The sequence below is a fragment of the Geotrypetes seraphini genome, chromosome 1, assembly GCF_902459505.1.
Source record: "Geotrypetes seraphini chromosome 1, aGeoSer1.1, whole genome shotgun sequence".
In the NCBI taxonomy this organism is placed as follows: domain Eukaryota; kingdom Metazoa; phylum Chordata; class Amphibia; order Gymnophiona; family Dermophiidae; genus Geotrypetes; species Geotrypetes seraphini.
The window spans coordinates 28,826,605-28,842,197 of record NC_047084.1 but is presented as its reverse complement, the minus strand read 5'-3'; the positions used below and the strand labels follow the sequence as shown (position 1 = coordinate 28,842,197).

Below are 15,593 nucleotides of genomic sequence, written 5' to 3'. Positions count from 1 at the left end.
AAGAAAATTCCACTAAAAACAGTTGTTTTTAGAGCAAAGAGGGCCAAAGGATACTCACACCAGACACAGCAAGATCAATATTTTTACTGATCAGAAACTTGACAATCGAAACATAGCCATTCTGGGCTGCTATGTGCAAAGCATTGGTCCCATCCTGGAAAATAAATAAGCCACTTGTCATTCACAATTTTTCAGACTTGGATGGTTTAAGAGAAACTAGCAAGAGTTAAATATTTACTATTTTAATGTCTATTGTTCAAACTGTGAGGCCAATTTACAGTACTAACCCATGAGATTTAGAAACATATTTCAAAGCACTTAGACTTACAAAGTTACATAGTAACCTATGGAACTTTGAAAGTGTTAGTGCTTTGAAAATATGCTCCTTAGTGACCTGGAGTGAACTGTGAGATAATGATCAGTGAGTATAAAAGATTGTGACAGGATGACATTTGACAGACTCCATGAGCAAAAGTGGCCCAGAACAGATTTATAATACAATTCTCTTGAAATGGGTTGCTGGGATTTGATTCTGATACAATAGACAAACATGTTAACACATTAGACAGTGACCTTGAACTTTGGAAAATCATATTTTCCAAAGAAGTGAGCAGTCAATATCTGGACTTAAAACCCTAAAAAGCTAGATTGTAACAGATTTCTAAATGGAGATTACATGTAAGCATACAGAATGTTGTGCAACACTACAGAAATAACAAACAGAAAGGAAACTTCTTTACTAAGTAAAATACAAATATATAAGAAATGCATATTCCCAAATCACTCAAAATAAAATGCCTTTCTAGTACCTTTGTTGTTTGATCATTATGTTTTTATAAGGCTAGTTCTGGACTCTTCCTTTTGCTTTTCCCTTGTCAATTTTTTCCAGAATCTTTTCCATTTTCTGTTTCTTCTCTTTCCTTGTCTTCATCTCTCTCTACAAATGACCCTTTCTTTTAAATCCCCCCCCCCTCCATTTCCCTCATCTACCTCTGTACCCACTCTTAGGTAGATTTTACTCCTCCCTTTCTCTCACTGTCCAGCTTCAGATCAGTTTTCCAACTCCCACTCTCACCTTTCCAGCTTTCTCAGTACCCCTCTGTCTTTCATTCATTCCTCTCTTAGTCTTCTATTCCTCTCTTTCACCTATTCTCAAGTTTCTCATTGCCGCCTATTATAATCGTCTTCTACCAGCCCTCATCTTCCTTATCCTACTTGTCTTCCCCCTGTCTAACCTGGTTTATTCCCTATCATTCATTCTCTCCCCTGGCTCTTTTTTTCTGTCTTTTACCTCCAACCATCTTTTCCATTCCCTTTTTTACATTTTACATTGCCACCCTCTGTTACTTCCTTCAAAGGCTTATCTTTTTCATCTCTCTCTCCTTCTACATTTACCTGCCACTTCCTACTACCTCTCAACTTCTCCCTACAGCCCTTCTAAGTTTTGCATACCATCTCCCCAACTTTATTCACAGTCTCATACCCCATATATTGGGCCCCGTAACACATCTAATACACCTCTATTCACACTCTTTCCAATGTCATCCATTAAAACCAGCCGCACTCTGCACTCACCTACTCCTTAAGTTTCCAGTTTCCCATGCTGCTCAATTATCAACTAAGCCCTCAGTCCCTACATTCTATTCAATGCCAATTTTACACCCTACTCTTCTGCTCTCCCACTCAATTTCTGCATCCCTACCTAACTCTTGAGTCCCTGATCTCTCACTACCATGCCATGTCATTATTTATCTCCTTTCTCCTAGGCCCTTTGTCTAGAACTCAACCATCTACAGTAACTCCTTCCCCAGCATCTACTCTGTCTGCCTCACCCATTTTCCCAAAGTTTGTCTATTCTTCTTCCTTATCATCTATTTCCTTAACCTCTCTTCCAGCACCCACCCTACCTCCTTCCCCAGCATCCATATCTCTCTTCACCTCTCTTCCAGAATATAGCCATACCTCTTATGCTCTCATTTGCTTCCTTCCCAAGCATCCATTCCTTCTTCCCCTTTCCCAACATTCCCAAGCATCCATTCCTTCTTCCCCTTTCCCAACATCTGGTTCTGCCTCTCCACTCCATCCACTTTTACCTTTACCGCTCACTCCCCTTACACCACCAAAAAAAGCAGCTGTACCAACCAGTCCTTCCACTCTTCAGCATTTCACCCATTTGTTTAAACTGCAACACCCTGAGCACAAGTACTTTCAGCATTATTACTCACAGGCGATCAGGAACTTCCTGTTATTGTAACTGGAAGTTCCTGTAGTGTCTGTGAATATTGGTGAAACTGCTCATGTTCGTGGTGGTGCACCTTAAACAGATGGACCAAATGCTGAAAAGAGGACAGCTACAGCAAGCCATGGCTAATGCAGACCCGATCTTGATAGTTGAAATGGGAGTAGTACAGCCATTTTAGTGGGGGCCGGTTGTCACTTTGGTGATATCGGAGCAGCGCAGTGGGACCCCTGAACTCCTTGGGTCTGAGGCACGTGCCTACTGGGTCTACCCTTTAATCTGGCCCTGAGCAAAGGGGGAACATGCTGGATGGAAGGGGAAGAAGAGAGGGAGGCACATGCTGGTTGGAAGGGGAAGAGTAAGGGACATACTGGACGGAAGGAGGAGAGGATAGATTTAATGAGACTGGGAATAAAGGAAAGGGAAAAGAGATGGTAAGCTGTAGGTTGATTCAGTAAAAAGAGGGAAATTAAAGACTGTATAGTAAGAATGAATGGAGAAAAAGAAAAAAATCAGTGGAAGAAAATCAATGCTGGAGATGAATGTGGTAGAGAACATGGAAAAGACAGGAGAAGAGAGAAAAAGAACAAATGGATACGAAACCCTGGTATGAGAGTTAAGAGAAGATAGAAGAAAGCAAAGGCTGGGACCAACACGTGGACCGGCAAGGTAAATGCTCCAATGCTCTCATAGGAATTCTATGAGCATTGGAGCATTTACCTCGCCGCCCATGGTAGAAATCTCTACCGCGGTTTTGAGAAAGCCAGCGTAAATGGCCAGACAACTAAAGTACAAAAAAATCATTAGAGTAGACTAAACTATAATTTTTGGTGGAATTTCCTATGTCATATATATAAAATGGAAAGATATATTGCAATACAGCGAGGGTGTTTTAGAAAATTTCAAGATGTGTGGGAGCCATTAATAAAATATTGCAATAATTGAATGATTCTTTTCCCTTGATTTACAGGTTCAATTACGAGGAGGGAGGGGGATAATTTTATTATTTTATTAATGTATATTGTACATTGTATTTGATTATATAATAGGAAGGGTTGGGGAGGGGGGGGGTTAATAGCATTTTATGTGTACTCTTGATGACTATTAAGTGATATATTTATGATCTATTTGTTATATTATATTGATGCACTTATTGTACGTTTAAAAATGAATAAAGAATTTTAAAAAAATAAAAAATAAAGAACAAAAAAATTAAAGTACTGTGGTCAAAACCTCTTTTGTCAGGTCAGGACAGTATACCTACCATAGCAGCAGCATGCTGCCCTAATCTGAGGAAGGTGGTTTTGTCCTCTGAAAGATAATTGAAAAATGTATTAGGTTAGTCCAATAAAAATTAACTAACTTATTTTCCATTTTTTATTTTTATTACTTTGCAATGTGATTGGAATATGTTATCATTTGACATTTATATAAGCTATTTTTATATTTTACACATATTTTGGTGTTGCATTGTATGCAACATTTAAAGAATAGTGATTAGCACTCTTTTTTTTGTACCTGTTTACTGAATCTAGTCCTATATTAAATAACTGGTAAACTTCACGGCTGCACAGTGGCAGGAATCTCAGCCCTTGCTCAACAATGACACCTATTAGTCAGAATCAGGATGCATGTAAGACAGCTTCTTGAAGGAAGCTGTGGTCTTTTGTCTAACCCCAAATCTGCCACTGCATTAACTAGGCTAGTGGAGAGGGGGAAGGGAATAAGATTCTATTACAGAAACAGAGGAACATCTCCAAGTAAACGTAAATGAAAGTCTCTGGTGGGACAGCTCAGTAGAGTCTGGTTTTAATTGAGCTGGAAGTCCAAAAGAGAGCAGAAGGCAATGACTGAAAGCAAGCTCTTTTTAAACCAGTGTATGTGATATTAGAACATATTTCCAGAAAACATTTTCCATATAAATCGAAATAACTTCTCTCAAGTAGTACAATGCACCTACCTTATTTAATCTATCAATGTCACTTCCAGCCTCCAGTAGCAAGACAGCACAATCTTCATGTCCACCTTCCACAGCCAAATAAAATGGGGTTTCTCCATTCTAAAGGCACAAAGAAATATGAAAAATTTCAGCAAATGCATTGAAACTTTCCTACTCCAGTTCTCATACTTACCCACAGCAGAAAAAAGATGTGGAATATTTACATTTTCCCCAGTAGCCATTATCCCTTAGAGTAAAATTTTCAGTCTAGGTGAATTAAAAGGTGTTATTATTAGCCATCTGCCTTCTAAGCAAATATACTGCTTACCTCTTGACAAAAGAATAGGATCAGATGATGTGCTGAGCAGGGAAAGGCTGATTTTTTTCCTTACTTCCCATATCACCTCACATGGTTGATTTAATGTATTCAGATTTTGATTATGCAGCAACAGACGTGTGTGGGAGTGTGTGGTGCTGTGATTAGAGCTATAGCCTTGGCACCCTGAGTTTGTGGGCTCAAATCCAGCACTGCTCCTCATGATCCTGGGCAAGTCACTTAATCCCCATTGCCCCAGGTACATTAGATAGAGTGGGAGCCCACTGGGACAGTTAAGGAAAATGCTTGAGTACCTGAATAATTTGTCATCCGCATAGAATTGTAGGATATGCAGAATATAAATTATATATATATTTTTTTAAAAAGCATCGAGTGGAAGTATCCCTGTCCCTTGCATCTATGGTTTCTGAACTACTATTAAAAAATAGAGAACATGCGGCTGAGCAAGAACAAGATGAAAGACAGCCATGTGGGTGGATTACCTGACACAGTTTCTATAAAGACCCTGGTTTCTGAGGAGTCCAAATTGGTAGTAAATGAGCTCAATGTGAAATTTAAAAGAGTTCACAAGCAGCTAGAAAAATAAATACTACTTTAGAGACAAAATATAGAAATTGAGCAGAGGGTGACAGTGGAACAGCAAGTACAGAAATAGTAGGCCTTAAGAAGGCCTTTGGCCTTTTCTTCCAGCTAAGATAAGATTGATGAACTGGAAAATACAGCACAAAGGAACAATCTCCAATTGTCAGTCTACCAAAGAACAGAGGCAGAGCTTGAGCGATTCCTGGAGATATGACTTCCAAATGAGTTGGGTTTCAGTGAGATGCTGGAGCAGGTGCTAGTGAAGCATGCTCATTGACTGGGCCCACAAAAGGATGGTGGGCCACAGTCTTGTACTCATAGTAAAGTATCTGAACTTCATTGACATAAAAGCATGCGTCAGATCACTCGACAGGGACATCATGCTGGAAGAAGAGTTCTCAGCTAAAGTTGCAGCCTAGCAGAGAGCACTCTCACTTTATTACTTGGATCTGTTTGTGGTAAAAATAAGATTAGTATTGCTGTATCTGCCAGGCTTTGGGTGTTCTACAATGGAGTGGTACACCTATGACTCCCAAATGCTAGTTAAATCTTTTTTGCAAGAACTTGCAAAAGACAATAAGTTATATGGCCTATTCTAAGAGGTCCTGGCTTTCAGAGATGTCTGTTCAAATGTTCTAATTGGAAACTGAGGATCCAAGGGCTAGTAATTTTAGGACTGTGTCTAGACTGAAGAGGTTCTGAGAAGAGGAATTCCCTCTGGGTAAATGAACATTATTTTGCTTTGTGATTTGGTGATTAAAGCTTGAGAAAGAAGAGAATTTGTAGGTTTATTGATAAAAAACTGTTTGAATTTCATAACAGCAAATACTTTTTAAACTTTTTTAATTTGTCAAAATCTTTTCCCTATACTTTTAAAAGCAATTGTTAAAGCCTAGAACATTAAGATAGCTTGTAGATAGCTTACAGGGTCTAGTTCAGTCTTCTAAAGTGAAACAACAGATAGTCACACAATCGTAATTGTATCCACTATCCAGGGAAATATTTTGATTGTGTGACTGTTTGATATACCTGGAGATTAAAGTCTGCTGCTTGTGTCATGTGGAACGAGATCACTGCTATGGAAGCAGGAATTTTTAAAAGTGTTTATGTGAGATTTGGAGTTTGCAGCTGATCCAGTGAGGTTAGATTCTTGTGTTGTTTAATTCACGATTCAAATCAATTCACCGATTCAGTTTGGCTGAATCAATTAAAATCCATTTGATTTAAAAAAAAATTCTGACTCATCGATTCATGCACTACAGTGGGAAGGAGGGGGCAATCTGCTCTGGGTGCAGAACATAAGGAGTTGCTCCCAGTGTTGGTATTGGCGTCCAAACTTTTTTCCCTTCTGACGACAGCAGCAGCAGTCATCACCCGGCATTGGGCCTCCCCCACGGAAACTGGAAGTAGATGGGACCAGCAGAGATGAAGGCCTGTTGCCAGCAGAGGAACGAGTTGTGAAGGTTGCTGATGATGAGACAGAGAGGTACCCATTGGGGCGGGAGAGGTAAGGAAGAAAGTCGTCCAATTGAAGGGGAGGGAGAAGGAAAGGAAGGGAGAGGAAAGGAAGGAGAGGAGATGCCAGAGCATGAAGGGGGAGGGAGAGGGAGAGATGGAAGAGAAGGAGAGGAGAAAGATGCCAGGGCAAGGGGGAAGGGAAGGAGGCAGATATCAGACCATGATGTGGCCTGGAGGAAAAAGGGAAGAGAGATAGGGTGCTGACTACATGGGGTAGAGGTGGGCTGGAGGTAAGGGAAGAAAGAGAGGGTGCTGGCTACATGCAGAGAAGGGAGAGAAAGACACTGGACTGGGGGTTGGAGCTGGAGGGGAAGGGAGAGAGGGTGCTGGATCCTAGGGAGGGAATGTTCAGAGATGGAAGTTGGATGGTGAACTTGGAGAAAGAAGAATATATCAAATCGATAGAAGACTCTGGTGAGGAGTTAACAGAATAGAAATCAGAGCCTGGGACCAACATGATTTGAATAAAATGACCAGACAACAAAAGGTAGAAAAAAATAATTTTTTTTTTCTATTCTGTGATTACAATACATCAGATCTGAAATGTGTATCCTGCCAGAGTTGATGTTAGACAGTGAGCACAAGCTAAGATCTAACAGTGTTCTGTTTTCATATGACAGCGCCGGCATGGGATTGAAGAGGGCAAAGGGGATGGGGTAGATAAAGAGGCTGCAAAATAAACTTGCCAGCTAATTTTAAAGCTATGTTACAAAAAGCAAATTGAATTGTATCGAATTAAAAAATTGATTAAATTGGCAAAATTGAATCAAAAATTATTTTTTCTGAATCGGATAGTTCTACTAGATTCCCATCTGAACTCCAGTAACTATTTAAAACCAGCTACAAAGACTGAGGATTACAGATCCACACTATGTGAAATTAACCAGTGTCTGAGAGATATCTTTTTGGTTAGGAGTTTGGTCGCATGTCAGCAGCAGAAGAGACCTTGCACATAGTTCAATTTTGCTGTATTGAAGGAGCTAGAGGCAGTGGCGTACCTAGGGTATGTGGCACCCGGGGCCCATCATTTTTTGACACCCCCCCCCCCCCAATGTAAAAATTTTTTTTTTTCCCAATAACCATGAAATGGAATAAATGGTCAGAATAGAAACAGGCAGTGAAAATTTTCTTTTATTGAACCTCATATATGTAACCATTATTCCAAACATAACATAACATAAATTATGTCTAAATTGTCATGACATTAGAAGTACATATGGAGTAGTTGCAGGTGATGCTTGGGACAGTTCTGATTGTGTTAGTTCGGTTTTATGTGTTTTTTGAATAGAAGGGTTTTTATTTATTTTTTGAAAGTTTTGTAGTCTGCGGTCGAAGTCAATAGGTTGTAGAGTTGGAGGTCGAGAGTTGCAGCTCGAATGGCTAGGAGGTTGTTGAACAGTTTTTGGTTGGAGGGTGTGTGAATGGTGCGTGAGTTCTCCTATGTCTAGTTGAGGTGGATTTAATTAGTTGATTGTTCCAATAGGCTGGGCTGTCTCCGTTTATTGCTTTAAATAGTAGGCAGGAAAATTGGAAGTGTATTCTCGCTTGTATTGGGAGCCAATGTGAGTTGTGGTATACCTCTGTGATGTGGTCGAATTTCTTCAGTGAGTAGACCAGTATTGTTTGTAGTTGTTTTATCATGGTTGTGGAATCTTGACTGTTTTTCTTCCATTTTCTTTCTAGTTGTCTGCATTGTCTTTTCAGTAGGAGTAGTTCATTGTCGAACCATTTGTCAGATTTTCTATGGATTCTGGTTTTGGTTTATACAAAAAAAGGGAAAATGAAATAGGATTAATACTTTTTAATCCATGTATTTTTTGAAAAATACAGGGAAAACCCATACATTCATATTGGTCTTTCACAGTAATGAATATTACAGTTTCTGTTTTCGAGTCTTAGCTTCAGCAAATTTGTCAATGATTTCATCAAAATTGATCTTCTTTGCATATTCATATTCAATGGACAGTATAGCTAGATTCGTCAATCTATCATTGCTCATAGTTGATCGAAGAACACTTTTTATTAATTTTAATTTTGAAAAGTTTCTTTCACATGAAGCAACAGATACACAAATAGTTAGGAAAAGTCTTAAACATAAGGATAAGTTTGGCACAGATTCATAAAAATCCCATTTCACAATAAATTCTAGAAATTGCAAAACTGTCCATGCCTTTGTTTCTTTGGGATTCATTCCAGCAGCTTTTAAATGTCTCCGCAGTCGAAAAATTTCCAGTATGATATCTTCACCAGAAAATTCATCATAAATTTCAGTTATATTTGGTAAAATCTTGCGAAGGTTTTCTTCTTCTGCTGAATGATAGCAAACATTGACATTATCTGATCCATTGCTTTAGAACGAGTCTCCAGTTCTTGGTGAAAACGATCAAGACATTCAAACATAGCCCTTGTGGTTTCTTCTGTCAAAGTAAGACCAGCATCTTTTGTTGTTTCTCCAGGCATTCTTCTTCGAAACTTGATTCTTTTTTCTATGCCAATGTCCATGTCCTTACATTTTGTTGTTCCATAGTTAATGGCCTTCTCCACAATTTCTGTGCGCTGGTCTTCAAGGAACAATTTTAAAGCTTGCAGTTTCACTGTACATTGTTCAAGGCTGATCCCGGCTGTTTGCAAATATTTTTGTGTCTGATTAACCTCATGCAAAACTTCACACCAGAAAAAGAGATAACACAGAAAAGAAAAATCACATACAGCAGAGAGCAAAATATGAGCTGATCCTCTTGTATCCACATTTTCTTTTGAATCACACAGTGCTTCAAGGGTTGAAATTAACTTTTCAAAATTTGTCTTTATGGCATGCACTGCTTCATAATGAGCACTCCATCTTGTCTGGGAAAGTCTTTTCACTGTTATACCTACATTCTGCAGCATTTCCCATCGATGAGTTGAGACTGAAAAGAATGAATACACTTTTTCCAAAGCTCCAAAAAAAGTCACACATGAAGAAACACTTCCAAAAGAATGAACTCCACAAAGGTTCAGAGAATGATTTGCACAAGGCACAAATAAAGCCTTGGGATTAATTTATTTGATTTTTGCCTGAACACCACCATGAATGCCAGCCATAGTTGCAGAGCTGTCATTGCCTTGACCACGACAGAGGTTTATATCCAGTCCATCACTATCCAGTTGTTTCAAGATCTGTTCCGTGAGTTCAGCAGCAGACTTCCCAGAAATAGGAAAGAAGCCCAAGAATGATTCCTTTATTTCAACGTTATCATCTTCAATATAGACATATCTGATCACTTCACACATTTGATCAGGGTGTGAAACATCAGGGGTGCTATCAAAAAGAATGCCAAAGTATTTTGCTTTTTTAATATCTGCCACAATTTTTTCTTTGACATAATTTCCCAGAAGATGAATGAATTCATTTTGAATTTTTGGAGATAAGTATGAACTCAATCTGCTTTCAGAAGGAATAGCATGTTTGATTTTTACAAAATGTTCCTTCAAAATTGGGTCATAATTTGATAGTAATTCTATCAACTCCAAAAAATTTCCTTTGTTTGTTGATAACATATCCTCTCTGTGACCACGGAAAGAAAGGTTTTGTTTAGCCAAAAACATAATTACATCCAAAACACGATGTAAAATGTCTCCCCAGTATTTTCTCTCTTTATCCATTTCCACTTCATGAATTCTATCAATAGTTTTATGGAGTTCCAGTCCCCTTGCCAAGGTCTTCCATTGTTCTAAGCAGAAGAGATGTTGTTCTGATCGCTCATGTTCAGGGACTTTAGGATTTAATTTCCACCAGTTTTTAAAGCCAGTTACAAAGACAGATGTTCCAGCTTTTGTCTCACTATCTGCAAACAGTCTGCAGCAAAAACAAAACAAGCAATTTTTTTATTTTGAATAAACCATCCAGGTTCTCAAAACTTTTTCACCCTTTGGTAAAGATTTATAGAACCATGAGGTTGTTAAGTGTCGACTGAATCCTTTGCTCTTTTTTCCTTCTCGCTGACTAGCAGAGAAAGGTCCATTTAACCAGGTTAACTCTCAAGTCATCTGGAACTGGTACTGGCCAAGCAGCGATATCGCAATAAAGTAAAATTTCATGCGCTATTTCTTCAAACTCTTGGTCTTTACTAGCATCCCTTTCTTCTCCACTGTTATTTTTATGCTGTTGGTGTTGACTCTTGCTATCAATTAGATTCTCTTCCTCAGTGTCAGTGCTTATAGATGACGATTCACTGTCTTCTTTCAGTTCAGGGTCATCTGAATCTTGCGTTTCTATTACAGGTATTTCGGATGTGCCAGCTTGCACTTCTTCAGAATCTTCTTCATTACCTTTATGCGATGCTGAAAGCATTACATATTTCAACATAGATCCAGATATTGATTCAATCGCCTCCCCTTTTGCTTTTTTAATTTTTCTTTGTTGAGCTCCACTAGGTCGATGTCGTTTCATGTTAGTACAGAGTCTGTACGTCAGTTGCTGGCTTCACAATAATCCAAATGACTGTGACTCTGCAAGTTCCTGCAGTGGTGTTCAGCAGCACTGTCAAAGAAAGGGGGGAAAATCCATAATGTATGTTAAGAAGAAATCACTTAATTGACAGAGTTGGTTAACATAGTGTATGAGAAGAGATGAAGCAGTGGTGGAGAGTACAAGGATCAAATAGCCTGAACATTGCTAAATGAATTGGTAAAGGCTGAACAGGAATGGGGAGGGGCGGGGGGTGATTAAGTGTTAAAGTTATTAGATGATCAGAGAGGGGAAGAAGTAAAGGAGGAAAAATTAGAGTGAACAGTTGGAGAAGTTGACAAGATCAAGGCAGTGGCCATTCTGGTTAGTAGGGATAGTGGAGCATATCTGGAGACTGAGTAAGAAGGTTAAAACAACAAACTTAAAAGCAACTTAGAATTCTCTTCCATTTTTGTTCCCATTTTAAAAAACACTGATAAGTTCCCAGGAAAAAAATACATTAAAATAAGAAGTGAAAACAAAGGCCCCTACAGATGAGAACATAACATAAGAATAGCCTAACTGGGTCACACCAATGGTCCATCATGCCCAGTAGCCCATTCTCATGGTAGCCAATAGTGCTGCCCGATTCAGAGAAAAATATTTCATTCGATTCGATTCACCCTGTTGAATCGATTTCTCGATTCGATTCACTGTTAATGACACCGCTTTTTAAGTTTAAACAAAGTACAACAATAAATTTCACAACAACAATAAATTTCACAAAGTACTTTAAAAAAAAATCACATTTTTCCATTAAAGCAGTTCTGGAGACATTTGCTTGAACAGTCTTTTTTCCCAGTCCATAAGCAAGCAATATGAAAAAGATTTCCTAAATTATCTACTCAAACATTTTTGCTATTTACTTTCATTGTACCTAGACTATTATTCAGTAGAAAAAATTTAGTTTGTTCAATCAAGCAGAACATTCACTCATAGAAGTCCAATGTCCACACAGGATTTGATTGAACAAACCAAATTTTTCTACTGAATAATAGTTTAGGTATACTGAATAGCAAAAATGTTAAAGCCACACAGAAAAGCAGTAAAAGTCAATAGGTTCTCCAAGTGGGAACAACCTGATGTCTCAGCACTTGAGGAAAAGACCACGTAATAATGTTTATAAGATAAATCATATAAATGATTATACTGAAGCAGGGTGTCCTTAGCGTGAGAGGTAAGCGAGAGGAGAGAATTCTCCAGTGCTTTACACAATAAGGCACATGTTAATCACCCTCTGCCTGCAGTGCACACCATCATAGGACACCTCAGGTGTGCTCAAATTAATCAATGTGATAAATTAAACAGTAATAAACAATTGGTCAATCACAAGAGTGCAAGATCAAACAGGTTGTTCCCACTCAGAGAACCTATTGACTTTACTGCTTTTCTGTGTGAGTAGATAATTAAGCAAATTTCTGATAGCCTACAGAACTGATTCTCACCTTCCATCCCCAGCCCCCAAGACTTACCAGACCCCCCCTGCCGATGTATTTACTTACTGCCTGAACTGGATATTAAATCGTGGGGAAGAGAGGAGAAATGCGGGGAAAGAGCCAGCCAAAACTAGTATTTGTTGCTGCTGAGTGCACCAATCCAGGGCAAGCAGACGCTTCCCCCACGTCTTAATAACAGACAATGGACTTTTCCTCCAGGAATTTGTCCAAACTTTTCTTAAAACCAGCCACGCTATCTACTTTTAACATAACTTCTGGCCACTTCATTTTTAAGCTTAGATCTTTCCTTCCAAACAGAGACCTTGCTAGATGTCAAATACAGCACAAGGTAACTTCACACGGACTTAACTGTGCAGGAAATGAATCTCCTCATACACCCACCATATAGTGCAAAAATGTGCAAAGGTCTGTTTTTTTCTTTCGATCACTACATAGCCTAATGCCACACAAGCAGCGCTGTTACAAACATATTCTGAAGGTCAATGCTAAGGTTGACAAAGTTTCCTTCCTTGGACCAGAAGGAGATACTGACAAACCACTGGAAGAGATTCTAAAACAACTACCCAGAAATAACACCCAAAGACCCACTCAGTGTGTGAACCAGTTGAGTGGAGTGGACTAACTGGGGGTGGAAATGGGCCCAGAGTTTGCTCAGCAGAATTTCCCAGACTACCTCTTCCTCTCAACACACTGACATGCTACCACCACCACCAACACTAGGAACACCTCACCGAGTATGCCAGCAATGCTTATAAACTTTATAAAACACATTATTATATTTTCTTATAAAGCATATATTTTAACTGAACTCAGCCTTGCCATTCACAAAAATAGAAAAGTTCCCATTTCAAGCTGTCTCATGTACACTTTTCAAATCTAACATATTGTAATCACAAAACAGAAAATAAAATTATTTTTTCTACCTTTTGTTCTCTGGTCAATATTCAAATCTTGTTGGTCCCAGGCTCTTGTTGTCTTGCTTGCCAGGGTCTCCTTTCTCCGTGCTAACCATCCGTCTGCCATCTCTGTCCTCCCCTTCCGTTTCCCTTCCCTCTCCCGGAGATCTGACATCTTTCCTTTTTTTTGTCTTGATCCACAGATTCACCTTTTCTCAACTCCCCACCACCCCAGGATCCACCATCTCTCCCTTTCTGTTCCCAACTATCCTCCTATCCAGTATCTCTATCCCCCCTCCACACCATCCCCTGTTTCCAAGTTCTCTCCCTTTCTGTTCCTTCCCTCCCTAAATCCCATTATGCACCATCTCTCTCCCACTCCTCTGTTTTTAGACCCATTATTTCTAACCCCCAAAGTCTGGCATATGCACGTATCTTTGAACCCCCCCTTCCCTCTCTCCCTCTGTGTACTTTTACACCAGAACCCCCCTCCCCCAAAGGTCTGTCCCCCCTCCGAAGGGCTACACCCCACCCCTGAAGGCCTGCACCCCCCCCGAAGGACTTTACCTCCCACCCGAAGGTCTGTCCCCCTCTGAAGGCCTAAACCCTACCCCTGAAGGCCTGCACCCTCCCCGAAGGATTGTACCCCCCACCCGAAGGTCTGTCCCCCCCTGAAGGCCTGCACCCATCCCGAAGGCCTGCACCCACCCCGAATGCCTGCACCCACCCCGAAGGCCTGCACCCCCCCCGAAGGCCTGCACCCCCCTGAAGGCCTGCATCCCCCTGAAGGCCTGCACCCCCCTGAAGGCCTGCACCCCCCCTGAAGGCCTGCACCCCCCTGAAGGCCTGCACCCCCCTGGAGGCCTGCACCCCCCCCGAAGGTCTGTACCTCCTGAAGGCCTGCACCCCCCTGAAGGCCTGCACCCCCCCTGAAGGCCTGCACCCCCCAAAGGTCTGTACCTTCTGAAGGCCTGCACCCCCCTGAAGGCCTGCACCCCCCCTGAAGGCCTGCACCCCCCTGAAGGCCTTCACCCCCCTGGAGGCCTGCACCCCCCCCCCCCGAAGGTCTGTACCTCCTGAAGGCCTGCACCCCCCTGAAGGCCTGCACCCCCCCTGAAGGCCTGCCCCCCCCCTGAAGGCCTGCACCCCCCACCCGAAGATCTGTCCCCCTCTGAAAGCCTACACCCCCCCCCCGAAGGTCTTTACCTCCCACCCAAAGGTCTGTCCCCCCCCTTAAGGCCTACACCTCCCTCTTAAGGCCTACACCCCACCCCTTAAGGCCTACACCCCCCATCTAGTACTGTCTAATGCAATTAGGTACGGGTCAGGAGGCCAGAGGGGAAGCAGGACATTGCAGCAATTCCCAACTGACCCTCCCCCCTCGCCCTCTAAAGCAGGAGCCGGCTAGCAAGAGGAAGTTGCTGATCCTGCTTTAGGGGGGGAGGGTCAGTTGATGATTCGGGAGGCCGATTTTGGGGTTTTAAAAAAATTGATTCGGGCAGAAAAAAAAATAACAATAAAACCACCGCCAAGCAGCCCAGCGATACTCACCCTCAGTTCCTGCCTTAATTGCAGTGTCCCACGTGGCTCGGGCTCCCTTTCTTGCTTCCACCCAGCCGGAAACCGGAAGTTGCTGACCAAGCTCTGACGGCGACGGGGGGTGTGGCCGTGGGGGAATGGAAGTTAAGAGAGAGGGCTCAGGCAGGATCACTTTGGGGACTCGCGGAAACCTTGGAGTCGGGCCATAGCAGGGAAGTTCCCAGGCCATGACTCCAAGGCTCGAGCACCCCTAATGAGCTGGTACCCGGGGCGGCCCCCCCCCCCGCTTCCCCCCCGCTCCCCCCTAGGTACACCACTGGCTAGAGGCCTTCTCAGAGTCAGTCATTGAGTGAGTCACTAAGGGCTCCTTTTATTAAGCTGTGATAGCGGTTTAAGCTTGCGCTTTGCGCACGCTAAATTACCGCGTGCACTAGATGTTAATGCCAGCATTGAGCTGGCGTTAGTTCTAGCCACGTAGCGCGGGTTTAGCGAGTGCGACAATTCTGCGTGCTATAAATGCTACCGCAGCTTAGTAAAAGGAGCCTTAAGAGTGCTTTTTGTTGCTTAATGTGATTAAATATCTGAGGATTTTTCCTC

General features: G+C 41.5%; 1 protein-coding gene across 4 annotated transcripts in view; it reads right to left on the bottom strand.

Moving 5' to 3' along the window:
* ANKDD1B (ankyrin repeat and death domain containing 1B) overlaps positions 1–15,593 on the bottom strand; it is a 106,085-nt gene that overhangs the window by 42,831 nt on the left and 47,661 nt on the right. For all 4 annotated transcript variants that reach the window (XM_033929306.1, XM_033929308.1, XM_033929307.1 and 1 more), the window contains exons 9-10: positions 4,200–4,298; positions 59–154 (exon numbers count right to left, since the gene is read on the bottom strand). In XM_033929306.1, the coding sequence (XP_033785197.1) occupies positions 59–154; positions 4,200–4,298 (195 nt within the window). The remainder of the gene's footprint in view (positions 1–58; positions 155–4,199; positions 4,299–15,593) is intronic.